Genomic DNA, 15,383 nt, shown 5'->3' with positions numbered 1-15,383 from the left:
AGAATTTTGAACTGTACTCTTTTCATCCAGGGACTTCATGTAAAATATACAATTATTCACTTCGTACGCTGTACATGAAATGACATCAAACTTCAATCCAGCAGCCAACCAAGTCAAGGTCTCTGTTGCCGTTGAATCCTTGAACACCTCATCTTTAAACCAAGGCATGAAAGTTCTATTATGTTCCATCAAGACCCATTTCTCTGCTTGTCTTGGGTTATTTGCCTTCACAATGGCTTTATGAGCTTCTATGTAAGGTACAACTTCATCTGTGTTATTCAATATGTACAAATGTGCTTGCAAGACTTCTGATCGAGATTTGCTTACAATATTCACACCACGTAAACATTTACTTGTAGAACGCCTGTGGTGCCATGAATTAGCTGGAACACCTATTGGATTTGCTTTTGTCATGTACTCTGAACAAAATTCAATACTTTCTTCAGCTATGTACCTTTCAATCATTGAAGCCTCTGGACGATAATGATTTTTCACATAACCTTTCAAAATTTTCATATACCGCTCAACAGGATACATCCATCTTAAGTACACTGGTCCACACAATCTAACCTCTCTTACCAGATGCACCACTAGATGAACCATGATGTCAAAAAAAGACGGAGGAAAAAACATTTCCAATTCACACAAGATAACAACAATTTCATTTTGAAGTTCATCTAGTTTTGAGGGATCAATGACTTTACAACAGATGGAAGAGAAGAATGAGCACAAACGGGTTATGGTGTGTCTAACATTTTTTGGTAAGATCCCACGGATAGCTACCGGCAACAACTGTTGTATCAAGATGTGACAATCATGAGACTTCAACCCAATTAACTTCAAATCTTGCATTGACACTGGACTCTTCACATTTGAGGAATGTCCTTGTGGCACTTTCACACCCTTTAGACATTGACAAAAACTAATTTTTTCATCTTTTGACATTGTGTAACAGGCTGGGGGCAAATATGTACGCTTACCCATTTGTATGGGTGCCAACTTGCCGCGTATGTTCATCTCAATCAAATCTAAACGAGCATTTAGACCATCCTTCGTCTTCCCGTTAATGTTAAGAAGTGTACCAATTAAGCTATCACACACATTCTTCTCAACATGCATTACATCTATACAATGTCTGACTTCTAACCTCGACCAGTACGGAAGATCAAAGAAGATTGATTTCTTCTTCCAAATATTTGTCACAGATGACTTTTTTCTGGACTTGCCGAAGGTGTGGTCTATGTTATTTACCTTTTCGTAAACCTCAACACCGGTTAATGGAGTTGGTGGACCACTACCCTCTTGGTGTCCATTAAAGGCTTTTTTCAACCTCCGGTAAGGATGATGACTTCTAAGAAACCTCCGATGCCGAAGATATACTGTTTTCCTTCCATGTTTCAATTGTTGAGAAGCAGTGTCTTCTTCGCATATTGGACACGCTTTGTGACCCTTAACACTATAACCTGATAAGTTACCATATGCCGGAAAGTCATTGATGGTGCAAAATAACATGACATGAAGCTTGAAAGTTTCATTAGCAAATCCGTCAAATACTTCGACACCCTGGTCCCACATTAACTTCAAATCTTCAATTAGGGGACTTAGATAAACATCAATATCATTCCCTGGTTGTTTCGGTCCGGATATCATCATAGACAACATCATGTATTTTCGCTTCATGCACAATCCAGGAGGTAAGTTGTAAATAACTAGTAATACAGGCCATGAACTGTGATTTGTACTCATATTACCAAACGGATTCATTCCGTCTGTAGCTAAACCAAGTCGGATATTTCTTGATTCTTTACCAAATTCTGGAAAGTCATCATCAAATTTCTTCCATTGAATAGAATCAGCTGGATGTCGGTACATGCCATCGCATTTCCTCTCATCTGCATGCCATCTAAGATTCTTAGCATCGTCTGGGTTTGCAAACAAACGCTTCATCCTTGGAATGATGGGAAGATACCACATAACCTTCATTGGGGGTCCATGCTTTTCCATGTCATCAATAGAATCATCATCTTTTTGTTTCAACTTATAACGTGATAACCCACACCTCGGACAACTTTTCAACAATTCAAAATCTTTCCGGTATAATATACAATCATTAGGACATGCATGTATCTTTTTGTACTCCATACCCATTGGACAAAGAATCTTTTTGGCCTCGTAATTACGATTAGGTAGACTATTTCCCTCTGGAAGCATATCCTTCAACAGCTGGAGCAATTCCGTGAAGCTTTTATCAGTCCATCCGTTTATTGCCTTCAAATTCATCAATCTTAACACCGCCGACAACCGTGTGAAGTTAGTTGATCCAGGATACAAAGGAGTCTCTGCATCTTTTGACATACTTTCATATCCATGCGCTTTTGCAAAACACTCAGCTCCCACATCACGAATCATGTCCTCCAATCGATCATCATCTCCATCATCGTGTACTGCTTCATCCATGGTAGAACCCACATATTCTTCAGTTACGGAAACACGTGGTAAATTTAATAATTCACCATGCCATGTCCAAGTTGTATAAGATCGAAGAAACCCATCACATAGCAGGTGTTCCCTCATGATATTCACATCCAGTATCCTTCCATTCAAACAGTTAACGCACGGACACCTGATCTTTGCTCCATCATGACCACTAATAATCGCGTTACGCTGTGCAAATTGTATAAATTCCTCTACTCCCCTTTCGTACTCATCACTTATACGAACAACATTAATCCAACTTCGATCCATTATATATTCTGGAATATAGTTAGGATTTTCTAATAATTAGTATTCTCTTCAATCTCACACATTTGCCGAGGGTCGAACACCCCCGGACTCAATCCAAACACGATATTTCTATTCTAAAAGTAACAATAACTAACATAACATAAAACTTTTATTAAAATGTAATTAACAACTAACTAAATATTTCACTTCTAAAATTAAAATTCTAGAACAAAGTTTAATACACTATAGAATTATACTTCCATAAAGATTAATATCATATTCATTTTTATTTAAGTAAAAGTAGTTTAAAGTGACAATTATAAAAAATAAATGATGCCAGGGAAAAAAAGAAAGATATGCAAAGAGAAAGTGCAAAAAATAAAAATAATTACAAAAATAGAATTTATATATAATATAAATTTAAGAAAATAGAAATTATATAATACAAAAATTCAAAATACACACAAATATATAAATTATTAGTTATTAGTTATATACATTCCAAGTTATATTAGTTATTAATTAAATATATATTATAATACAGAAAAATAAAAATTCAAAATATTAAATATGAATTCAAAATTTTAAATATAAATTCAAAATATTAAATAAATACAACACCAACCTTTAGGTTGATGGTGATCGGAGACGTAGGCGAAGGCGGTGGCGGAAGCAGTGGCGGTGACGGAAGCAGTGGCGGTGGCGGAGCAGAAAAAACCAGAGAACCAATAGAACAGTAACCACCTATATGCAGAAAACGAGTAAGGAAACGAAATGACAATGCCAAGGAAGTGAATAATGACAATGACAAAAACGAAAAACGAAAACAAACGTTGAAGCAGAGAGAGCTGAAACTTACAATGCAAAGCGGAGACAGCTGAGAACCAGTGAAAGTGAAACGAAGAGCGGAGAAGACGAAAGTGAAAGTGAAAACCAGTGGCGCGCTTCTATTTTTAGGGTAAAATTGATTTACAAATGCGGTTCTAGGGTAAGACCGCATTTGTAAATCAATTAAAATGAATTACAACTGCGGTCATAGTAAAGACCGCATTTGTAATTCATTCTGAATTGAATTACAAATGCGGTCTTTAGTATGACCGCAGTTGTAAATCAATTCAGAATGAATTACAAATGCGGTCTTTACTATGACCGCAGTTGTAATTCATTTTAATTGATTTACAAATGCGGTCTTACCCTAGAACCGCATTTGTAAATCAATTTAATTACAAAAATGCCACCGCGTTTTTTACAAATGCGTTTAAACGCAAAGCCGCACTAAATAAATAGTCGTTGTTTTCAAATTTTGTACTAGTGATGGTTAATTGCATAATGTAATGAGTAAGTTATAAGTTATGTAGCACGAACTATATGACTATTAGAGCTGCACTATGAAACTTCAAATGCATTAAGTACCACAATAAATGATATCTATCAGACATTTATTGTAAGCATGTTTAAATGGGTTGTGCCTAATAAACAATTTATTGCAATTCATGTATAATAATAATAATCAATTTAAAGTCCACTGATAATCAAACATTTGAAATTGTAACATACATATAAAAGCAGAACTAAGTAAAAACTAACAATTAGAATTGATATATGAAGTATGTGATGCTATAGTTGGCTTATTTTTATGTAACAATATTAAATTAAAATTGAACACATTTGAAATGAGGCACATTTGAAATGAGGCAACTGTTACTACATTAGACATAAGAAAACTAAAAAATGGACTAAGGTTAAGAAATTACCAAATTAAATAAGTGAATAGCTAGGACTTTAAATTTATATTACAAAACAGGTTACATCCAACAATGAAAATACTGCACGCTAATAACTTAGATTTAAGTACCTGTAACATTATGAGCTGTTGGACAAAATATTGCATCGCCATCAAAATTGTACCGTACGGTCCTCGGGCGTTGACCAAAGTCAACATGGTAGGACCCCGAGGGAGGGATCCACTGGAAAGTATTGCAGGGCAAGAAGGAGTTTCTTTAAGTACCACGACCTCGGGCGTTGACCGGCCTCGGGCGTCGCCAGGGTCAGCATAATAAAGGCGCATGGGAAGTTTGGCAGGCCAAGGAAGTGTCCCCTCTCCTGATACCCACGGGTAGGGATAATCGTGTTAGAATGAATGACTTTAAAATAGAGGGGGGGTGATTGGTTTAAAGAGGGATTTCAAAAACTTTTAAGTCAAGAATGAAATTATCTCAAGAAACAGTTGATAAGGAATCCAGTTTGCCAAATCACAAAGCTAAAAGCACAGCACCAGAAAAACAATCGGTTGTTTCGCAGAAACAATCGGTTGTTTATACCAGTATACAAATATCAAAACTGAATTTAAAGAGTTAAGGGAGAGAGAGAATGCACACAGAGATTTATACTGGTTCACTCTAAACCCAGAGCTACATTCAGTCTTCTCAGAAACCACTAAGGAATTCCACTAAGCAATCAAACCTAGATCACTTACAACACAACCAAGAAAGTGACCTTGATCCCCTCAAGACACACACTTCTCTTGGCCAACACACCAACACTAAGAATGCTGATCTTGATCCACTCAAGAGCACACAACACTTCTCAGCAAACACACAGAAGAAACTTGTTCAACAGATACAAGGATTACACTTGTTACAAAAGCAAATCTGAAATCAATACAAGCAGAAATCCTATCTCGCACTCTTTGATCAATCTCAATCTCTAAGCAATCTCAACTCTTTGAAAAACTCAAATATGTTCTTGTTAAAAACTAAATCTGTTTTATTGAATATATTCAAAGATGTTTGTTATCAAATCTTAACAAACTTATTCATTGCATTTAAAGATTGGTCAAAGCATTTTAAAGACTGGAGCGTAATAAGTTAAAACATTTAAAGCTCAGTCAAAACAAAAACCACTTTTCTGTTATGGTACCAAAACAAACAATTGGTTTTTTCTTCGAATCAATCGGTTGTTTTGGTTTTAACAGCTCAATCATTTGAAAAACAGTTTTCAATCTTTTCTAAAAACACCTAAGTATAAAACAATCAGTTGTTTTGACAAAATAATCGGTTGTTTTTCACTTAGTTTGAAAAACACTTTTTCTTTTAAAAGATTGAGAATGCCTATGCTTTGGATTCAATCAAGAGTGGATTACATAAACAATTTACCCTAGATCCTATCTAACACAGCTCAACAACAACAAGTACAACCAAGCCTTCAACATCTTTCAAAGGGTTTGGATTTATCAAAGCTTGAACACCACTTGGTTCAACAAACCGTGGAGGAGGCGACGCAGTAGGAGGCGACACAAGAGGAGGCGACACAGTAGGGGAGTGGAGTCCTCAGGCCTCGGCACCCAGACAACAATAATAACATAAAGAAAGGTGGTTTTCAAGCCACAACCCTAGTTACCAGTAGGGAGAGACCCAACTCACGAAGGATCCGTGCATGAGGTGTAGGGACGCGAGAGTATGCACCACCGCTGGAGAGCCACTGGGCAGAGACGACCCACATGAGGGTCACGTCCCAGGGGGTGATCAACATGCATGACACGTGAGGAAGGCAGGGAATACCCAGGGCGGATGACTCAAAGAATGGGCGCCTGAGTTGGCACCCATGCAGTCACCCCCGCGCGAGTTGTACTTCGACAGGGCAACCTTACACACTGAGAGGACCCTAAGACTGGGAACAGTGTTGCTAAGGAGCGCCCACAAAATGCGCAAGTCTTAGGCTGACACGTGGACAAAAACACCGGGGAAGGTATATAAGGTTTTACGATAAACAGAATAAGGTACGTTTTACACATTCTAAGACATTTGGACCAGAAGCTAGCATTTTCAGTTACGATTCAGTTACGCATTTCTCTGAACATTGACCTTACGATGTTTTGCGATGAGAAGTGTTTTGGTGTTTCCTGTCCAATAGATGACTTGACCATTGGAGTGCAAACGGCCGCGAGGGCGCCATTTGTCTCTCTGTTTCAAGTGTTCACGGCGGAGGAAGGAGACGTTGGAACAGAAGCAAAGGTGTTCTAGAAGCACAGTTCATGAAGGTGTTCGAGTCAACCGGCAGGAAGAAAAATAGTTAGCATTGCTCATATTATCCAAAAATTTAGGATTCACAAATTCGACTAAGCTGAGTAGAGGTGACTCACTGTGTTCGATTAAGAGATGTTTGGGTATTTCAATTATGCCTTCCCCATTTTCATTTAACTTCATATTTCCATCACCAATATTTAGAATCCATTTAGCAAATTCCTTTCTCTCTGTAGCACTCTGAACTGATTCTTGATTTGCTAATCTCATATTCTCTGAGAGTGTAAAAACTTTACAGTGTTTCCATAATCAGAATAGTTTATAGTTGCCTTTACAATGTCGTATCTTGATCCCTTTTTGACAACAAGCAGAATTTTCCTAAAATCACCTCTTAGAAAAACAACTTTGTCACCAAAAGGCTTCTTACTGTTCTCTTCATCTACAACATTCATAATATATCTTAATGTTTTTTCGAAAGCCTCAAACCACAACCAATTCATCATTGGAGCTTCATCCCATATAATCAACTTTGTCTCAATCAATAACTTAGAACAAAAGCTTCCATGACTTATGTTACAGGTTGATTCCTCATTTATCATAAGTGGAATACAAAGGGTAAAATGAGTTATTTTTCTGCCAGGAAGCTACAATCCCACTTGAAGCTACATTTAATATTATCATTCCTGTAGATCTGATTCCACTGGATAATGTTTACATAAATGTTTTTCCTATTCCACCATATCCATATAAGGAAAATAAAACCTCCTACTTGACTATGTACTGTTGTCATTATATTTTCATATACATTCAGTTGTTCAGCAGTAAGACATCTATATAGTGATTCATGCATTTCAGACATGATTGTTCTATCATAACTGAGTTCATCAATAAGAAATCTATTTTCCAAAATATATGAATTTGAACGAATATGCTGAGGTAGACAGCTGAAGTCCTTTAAAGAATTACCATTTGAAACTAATAATTCATCTATTTGTAAAAGACAAATATTCTGCAATTCGGATTCGTCAATATGAAGCCATAGAAAAAAAAGTTATATTAGATAGGAATTCAGTTATTACCTGATTTTGATTTAAGTCATACAAATGTAAGCAGAAATTACATAGCTTTGAATTATAATTTAACTTTGCAATAAGCGTTTCATTTATACCTGGTAAGTTTAACTCTCTCATTTTTTTTATATAGAATATCATCACATAGTAACTTCCAAGCACATCTCCATACTTCATTAGGCTTAGTCATTGTATCATTATTAACAGTGTAATAAACAAAGTTCTTAGTTGTTGTGCAGAAGCAATGCAACTAAATTCTTTAATTGCATCGATAAATTCTTTATCATCGGCCAATAGGCCCATTGCAAAGCAAGCTTCTTGATACATCTTATAAGTTACGCTATTAACAGTTTTATGCTGTCATAATCAGTACAACCTGTTTGATTTGTTAGCAATATCCTCAAATAATACAATTTGCCTGAGCCTAGAGGGACAAAGGTAAGTCTTCCAATGCTAAATTCGTTTTTTCTTGATTTCCATTCTCTTTGTTGAGCCATCCAAACAAATTTGGTAGGGAAATCAGCATACGCCAGAGTTCTCCCTTCAACATATTTCTTATTAGCCTCAAACCAAGCTAAGAACATAGTATTCTTGTTTTCATTATTCTTCAAGATGCCATCAATTTCATCATCATCTTTAAACAACATTGGTTGCTCACGAAATAAATGGAATGTTAATCTTTGAATAGGAGGTCATCTATGATGAATATCAAACCCAAATATTTTCCAAGCTGCTTCACACAGAGTGTGTATCTACAATCATAGTATTTTTTTATCTTATCTATAACTAAGTCTTCATCAAACTTTGTGATTTTAAGACTTTCCCTATCAGGACCTTTGTTGACGTATTTAAACAAATACTTGATTGAGTTGGATTTGTTGCAATCTTGTGTATTAACATGGCCTTGATATCTCATGATAAGCAATGGACTATATGGGACATTGTTTCTATTATCTAATTTAATCCCATTCTTTGGTATGAATATGCCATTATCTATACGTCTATAACATGGATTTCCATCTTGATCAATAGTAGTGGACAATGTATATTTTTTGGGATAAAATTTAGAACATCTACCTGCATGCAAGGTGAGCTAAACCTAGTGGGACAACATGGTCCATATATCATGAATGCAACAACTGTCTTTGCCAATTTAGGATATAATTCCGCATGAGGTAATTCTACTGAAATTACTTTATCAATATTTGTTGGATTTAACAACTTATTTGCACCGTCTAACCATAATAATATATGAACATGTGGTAATACCCTTTTCTGAAATTCAACATGCCTACATTAGTAAAGGAATTGAATATTATACTTCATAACTTATGAAATAATAGTAATATGTATAACAAGCAAAAAAATTAAATTACCTGAATTTACTTTGCCAAAGAATTCAGTGTTTTTGAAATCAGTCATCAGTTGATCCAACTTCATTCTAAATACTCTACACACAAGGTCGAGTCTATCAGATGCTGCACAATCTCTTGAGGAAACTAAATCATGTATTTCAGGCCAGTTTACGTTGCACATAATTGTGATAAACAAATCTGGATATCCAAATTTCTTACATATGGACATCACATCATGGTAGTTATTGAACATATACCTCATACCACCTGTAAACAATGAGGGTAGAATTATACGCTTTCCTATGATAGAAGAATGTGTTTCTCCTCGGTGCACTGCTTCTTGTACACCATGAAGAATATCACAACGAATAAGTTTTTGGTTAGATATAATGAATGACAACCTTTGTGCCTTAATCATCGTGTATGAATGAACCAAAAGTTGTTGAAACAGTCGACGAGAGTTTACTACATTCCCAAACTCAATTTGTCTGTCTTGAATTCTAAAAGCAATAAATTCCCTAAAGGAAATACAAATAATTTTCCTTATGTGACTGGTTGTGATAGCTTCACGAATTGGAATATGTTCTTGATAACTGTACCGACCCGGTAGTCGGGAGTGATGACGTGGCAGCAAGCGAAAATATAGGCGTGTTGAACGGAACACCTGGCTGACAGAAGGGAAGGACATCGGGAAGTCTGTGTAGTCGCCAATCGTTAAGTTGGCGTGCTCCGATCTCTAGCATATCTAAACCGGCGGTCACAGGCTTGTGTCGTAGTCGCCGTAAGCGAGCTTAAACGACCAAGTGGTCAGAGATCGCCGAGAGGGGGACATCGCCGAAAGATCAGGAAAGCTTGTTCAAAGCTTTCAAAGGGCACGAGTACGAAGGATGAAGTTATCAGATGATCATTCCCTAGCCAGAGGTTGAGGCCAGGGAACAGTTTACCAGAACATGCACGATGAGCAAGTAATGCAGATCGTGATAGCGGCAGGCGAGACCACAGAGAAGGTGTGCATGGTGACACCCCGTGCTTGCCATTAGAAGAGATCGCGCTCCAAGGCAGCTATGCACCGAGTTGCTCCTTATATGAGTAACTTGGTGGAACAGCCTGAAGAGTAGAAGTGGCGCTCAAGCAGAAGACGTTCCAGATGGTGACACGTGTACAGCTGGATGCGAGCCACGTATCCAGAGGTGTAACCGTCAGGAGAGAGAAAATGCACAGGTATATAAGGAACTCTTAACAGATTCTGAGGTACGCGCGTTTAGAACACTTCTTTACGCTTTGAGAACACTTGAGTACGCAGAGAGAGATTTTGCACGGTTCCTTGAGTTTTAGCTTTTCTCTCTTAGAGTTTTGGTGATTCTGTCACTGACTTGAGCGTCGGAGCGCGATCGGCCGCAGTGGCGCCACTCTGTCTTTTTCAGGTTCTTGAGGAGAATCGAGGTGTGAAGGACAGAAGCTAGCGTGGTGCAAAGCTGATCCAGAGGGAGATATCTTTGACGTGGCAAGATTCTTGCGTTTTGGTGAACTGGCAAGATCAATAACCATCGTCTCTATATGGAAACAATAACGGATATTGCAAAGGAATGAAAGTTGTATGGGTTTCGTGGAGTCTTGTCAATTCTCCACAACTTTTTTTTGACGATGATATCTCTTCCTACATCCATGGTACTAAGGTCACCCACTACTAATGTTGTTATCTCATCAGATGTGGGAGTATTATAAATTCTAGGATCCTTGAATTGATTTCTATATAATCTCAATCCAAAGTCAGAATGTTCATCAGTCTGTAAGACATCTCTAACTCTTCTAAAGGATTGTGCAAGAACATTGTGGTCATCAATTATCTTCATCAAATTTGTAATCAATGACTTATCAAATCTAGAGTCTTTCATTTTGGACCTGTATAATTCATATTGAAAGTTTTTAGTTGTCAATAGTACCACATTTTTCAAAAGAAAAGCAATCTATGAACACTTACTCAAAGTTAAAGACTCTGTTTTTTACTTCGTTTTCAGTATCATATATGTACAATTGTGCAAACTTAGGAGTGTTTCCACTTTCTGGTAGCAAGCTCCCAATTTGATGGTAATTTTGGCCATTCAGAATGAATTGTGGAGGTCTAGATCCATCATTGATTGAAGAATGAATCTTACCACCAATTGAAGTGAATGAAAACATATTGTTGTAGTTCCAAATGTTTTGTAAATAATGATTGCTTCTGTTGTCTTGACCTTTGAATCAATTGAGGAGGATTTTTTAAAAAAGGAAGTTGAACTTTTCCCTTTTGACAACATATGGAGAAATGAATTTTTTTATATGTTTGTGTTTTATCCGATCTTTCCTCATACCAAACATCAGCCATGCAATGGTCACACTGTATAATAGGTTGTCCAAATTCAAGAATTCCTAATTTCCAAAAAAAAGGAATAATTAATCATGTTTGCAATAAGATATAGTATATAATAATAACACAATCACCCTTTTAGAAATGTACCTAGTTAAAACTTTTTCATACAAATCAGAGATGAAATTGCTTTGTTCATCATCTAATATCAAGTGAAAACAAAGGTAAGATACTGTTTTAATTAAGCAAGACATTTTGCATGCAAAATGTAGTAATATAAATTACCTTTGTTTGGTTCGTAATTGAAAGAGTGTTTATTGTTTTTGGTTTTTCTATATAACATCTTAATATGTTTCGCGTAGAATTATATAGCTCGTGCTGCCAACACATTCAATAGACGAAACTATTTGTCCTGTACTTCTAACACAATGAATACATATTTTAGTTCATAATAAATTGAACAATATTGATTTCTAATGATAAAATTGATGTATAATATAGAGTTTGAGTTTCGTAATTGTCAAAATGACATATACAAAACAAGTTGTTAGTACAAATACTTCATACAAAAAGAAAAATAACTTACTGTTATTTATCTCAGATAAGGGTATCCTGATCAGTATGTTATCAACTGCATTTTTCCAAAATATTAAGATTAGTTAAATTTCAATTGTATATAAAGTTATTGCATTAATATGCGGTGTAATAAAAATTACATCTTTGAAGTTGTTCTTATTAGACACTGTTACTTGACAAAAAAGAAATGCAAAACATATGTTTGGATAAGAGTTATTGTACCTGATATATTTTCACTCATATTCACCTCAAGTGTTGACAATTATGAATAATTTCCATTCATATCAATGTCTGATATACCGGGTGGCATTGATATACCTGTCATTATATTCTCAGAATGTGTGTAAAATGTTGAATCAAGTGTGTTCAAACTTTGAAAAATCCAAACCCTTTGAAGATTGATGAAAGGCTGGATGTGCTTGTTGTTGCTGAGCTGTCTTTAGATAGGATTTGGGGTAGATTTTATGTGTAAATCCACTCTTGATTGAATCCAAAGCATAAGCATTCTCAAACCTTTTAATTGAAAAGTGTTTTTCAAACTAAGTGAAAAGCAACCTGTTGTTTTGTCGAAACAACCGATTGTTTTATACTTAGGTGTTTTTAGAAAGGTTGGTTGTAAACTGTTTTTGATGGTTGACTTGCTGTCAAACCAAAACAACCGATTGATTCGTGAAAACAATCGATTGTTTGTTTTGGGACCATAACAGAAAACTGTTTTGTGCTTTGACTGAGCATTAAATGATTTTATAACTGATTACGCTCCAGTTTTAAATGCTTTGACCAGTCTTTAATTGCAATAAATAGTTTGCTCAGATTTTGTAACAAACAACTTAGTTTTAATCAAAGAAAAACATATTTGAGTTTTTCACTGATTTTTGCTTTTGAAAGAGTTAGAGATTGCTTTGAGATTGTTGGATCAAAGAGAGTGTGATATAGGATTTTCATCTTGTATTGATTTCAGATCTTTTCTGTAACAAGTGTAATCCTTTGTACTTTGAAAGAAACTGTGTGTGAAGCTGAGTAGTGCTGTGTGTTCTTAAGGTTGTCAAGATCAGCATTCTTAGTGGTGTTGTGCTGAAGCCAAAGGAAGTGTGTGTCTTGAGGGGATCAAGGTCACTTCTTTGGTGGTGTTGTAAGTAATCTAGGGTTGAGCGCTTAGTGGATTCCCCAGTGGTTTTTGGGAAGACTAGATGTAGCTCTTGGTTAAGAGTGAACCGATATAAACCTCTGTGTGCATTCTCTCTATCCTTAAACTCTTTAATTTCAGTTTTATATTTGTGAACTGGTATAAACAACCGATTGTTTCTGCGAAACAACCGATTGTTTTTCTGGTGCTGTGCTTATTTGTTTTGTGTTTTGGCAAACTGAATTCTGATTCAAGTTTTTCTTGAAGTAATTTCATTCTAGACTTAAAAGTTTGCGAAAACCCTCTTTAAACCATTCACCCCCCTCTAGTTTAAAGCCATACATTCTAACAATTGGCATCAAGAGCTTGGTTCTTGAAATTTATTCAAGTGTGATCCTAAAACTGTTTTTAAATGGCTGATAGACTACCTTTTGGGGAAGGTGCTTCAATCAACAGACCACCTCTATTTTGTGGTTTGAAATACCAATTTGGGAAAGTCAGAATGAAAATCTTGTTAGAATCACTTGACAAAGGTATTTGGGATGCAATTGAAAATGGCCCCTTTGTTCCAAAATTTGAAAAAGATGGATCTTCCATTGAAAAACCTTGGTCTCAATGGACTGATTCTGAAAGTAAGAAGGCCAAATTTGATTGCATTGCTAAAAACATAATAACTTCTGCCTTGAATTCAGATGAATTTTTCATGGTCTCTCAATGCAAATCAGCAAAGGAATCGTGGGACACCTTGGAGGTAACTCATGAAGGTACCAATGAGGTGAAAAGAGCTAGAAAGCATACTCTAATCCAAGAGTATGAAATGTTCAGAATGCTCAAGGGTGAGACAATTGCTGAAGTTCAGAAAAGGTTCACGCATATCATCAATCATCTCATGAGCCTTGACAAAACCTTTGAAAAAGAAGAGCTAAACATCAAGATCCTCAAGTGTCTTGATAGGTCTTGGCAACCTAAGGTAACTACTATATCTGAATCTAAAGATCTAACATCATTGAGTATGACTTCTTTGTTTGTCAAGCTTAGGGAACATGAGTTAGAAATGAATCGACTCAATGTTCAAGAAAGCAAAGACAAGCATGTAAGGAGTATTGCCTTAAAAGCTATCAAGCACAAAAGCAAGCAAGAATCCAGTGATAATAGTGATGAAGAGAACCTTAGTTTGCTATCCAGAAAGTTTAGCAAATTCTTGAAAAGGAACCGCAACAAAGAAAGGTATGAAAACAAGAAATCCAATGATTTTAATTCCAATAACTACACGTGTTTTGGTTGTGGTGAGCAAGGGCACATAAAGGCAGATTGCCCAAACAAAGATAGCAAGGAGAAGAAGTCAAGCTATAAAGAAAAGAAGGGAAAGACAAAAAAGGCCTACATAGCTTGGGATGAGAATGAAGTCTCCTCATCAAGTTCATCATCAAGTGAAGAAGAAAAAGCAAACATATGCTTGATTGCTGAAGGGGATGATGAGTCTTGTAGCTCAAGTGAGGTAAGTTCATGTACTTCTTTAAATGAAGAAAATTATAGTGAATTGCTTGAAGCTTTTCAAGAAACACATGATGAAGCTAATCGATTGGTTCTTTCAAACAACCGATTGAAAGATCTTAACAGCTGGCTTGAAAAGAGAGTGAAGGCACTTAAAGAAGAGCTGGAAAAATCTTAAAGGGATTTTAAAAATCTTGAAACACATTTCAAAAACTCTTCTTGCAAGTGTGACACTCTCATTTGTGAAAATTGTGAAAACCTTGAAAAGAAAGTGCATTATCTTGTAAGTACTATGGATAAGCTTTCTAAAGGAAAATCCAACTTTGAGAATGTCTTGCCATCTCAAAACTGTGTTTTTGGAAGAGCTGGATTAGGTTTTAATCCACAAAACAAGAAAGATAAGTTTTCAAAGAATTTTCCAAAACAACAAGTAAACAACCGATTGTTAAGTCGAAACAACCGGTTGTTACATGCTTTTATTGCATGAAGAAAGGCCATTCTGTTAGATTATGCAAAATAAGAAAATTTTCGGTTCCCAGAGGCTTTATGAAATGGATTCCTAAAGGTTGTGAGGTTTCAAATGAAAACAGTAAACCAAATGGACCCAAATTTGTAAGGGGACCAAACCTTGTTGCTTGAATTCATGTTTATGCAGGGAATCTAGAAGAA

The 15,383-nt window shown here is 36.0% G+C and overlaps 1 protein-coding gene across 1 annotated transcript; it reads right to left on the bottom strand.

Annotated features, from left to right (window-relative positions):
* Window positions 1–6,755: 6,755 nt before the first annotated feature.
* LOC137833304 (uncharacterized) lies at window positions 6,756–9,589 on the bottom strand. The gene is made up of 3 exons (XM_068641662.1): window positions 9,193–9,589; window positions 7,135–7,185; window positions 6,756–7,021 (listed from the first exon to the last, which is right to left on the bottom strand). The coding sequence occupies exons 1-3, from the start codon at window positions 9,587–9,589 to the stop codon at window positions 6,756–6,758; spliced, it is 714 nt and encodes a 237-aa protein (XP_068497763.1).
* Window positions 9,590–15,383: the final 5,794 nt, after the last annotated feature.

Source organism: Phaseolus vulgaris, chromosome 6, assembly GCF_000499845.2.
Source record: "Phaseolus vulgaris cultivar G19833 chromosome 6, P. vulgaris v2.0, whole genome shotgun sequence".
Lineage (NCBI taxonomy): Eukaryota > Viridiplantae > Streptophyta > Magnoliopsida > Fabales > Fabaceae > Phaseolus > Phaseolus vulgaris.
This window is presented reverse-complemented; position numbering and strand designations above follow the sequence as displayed.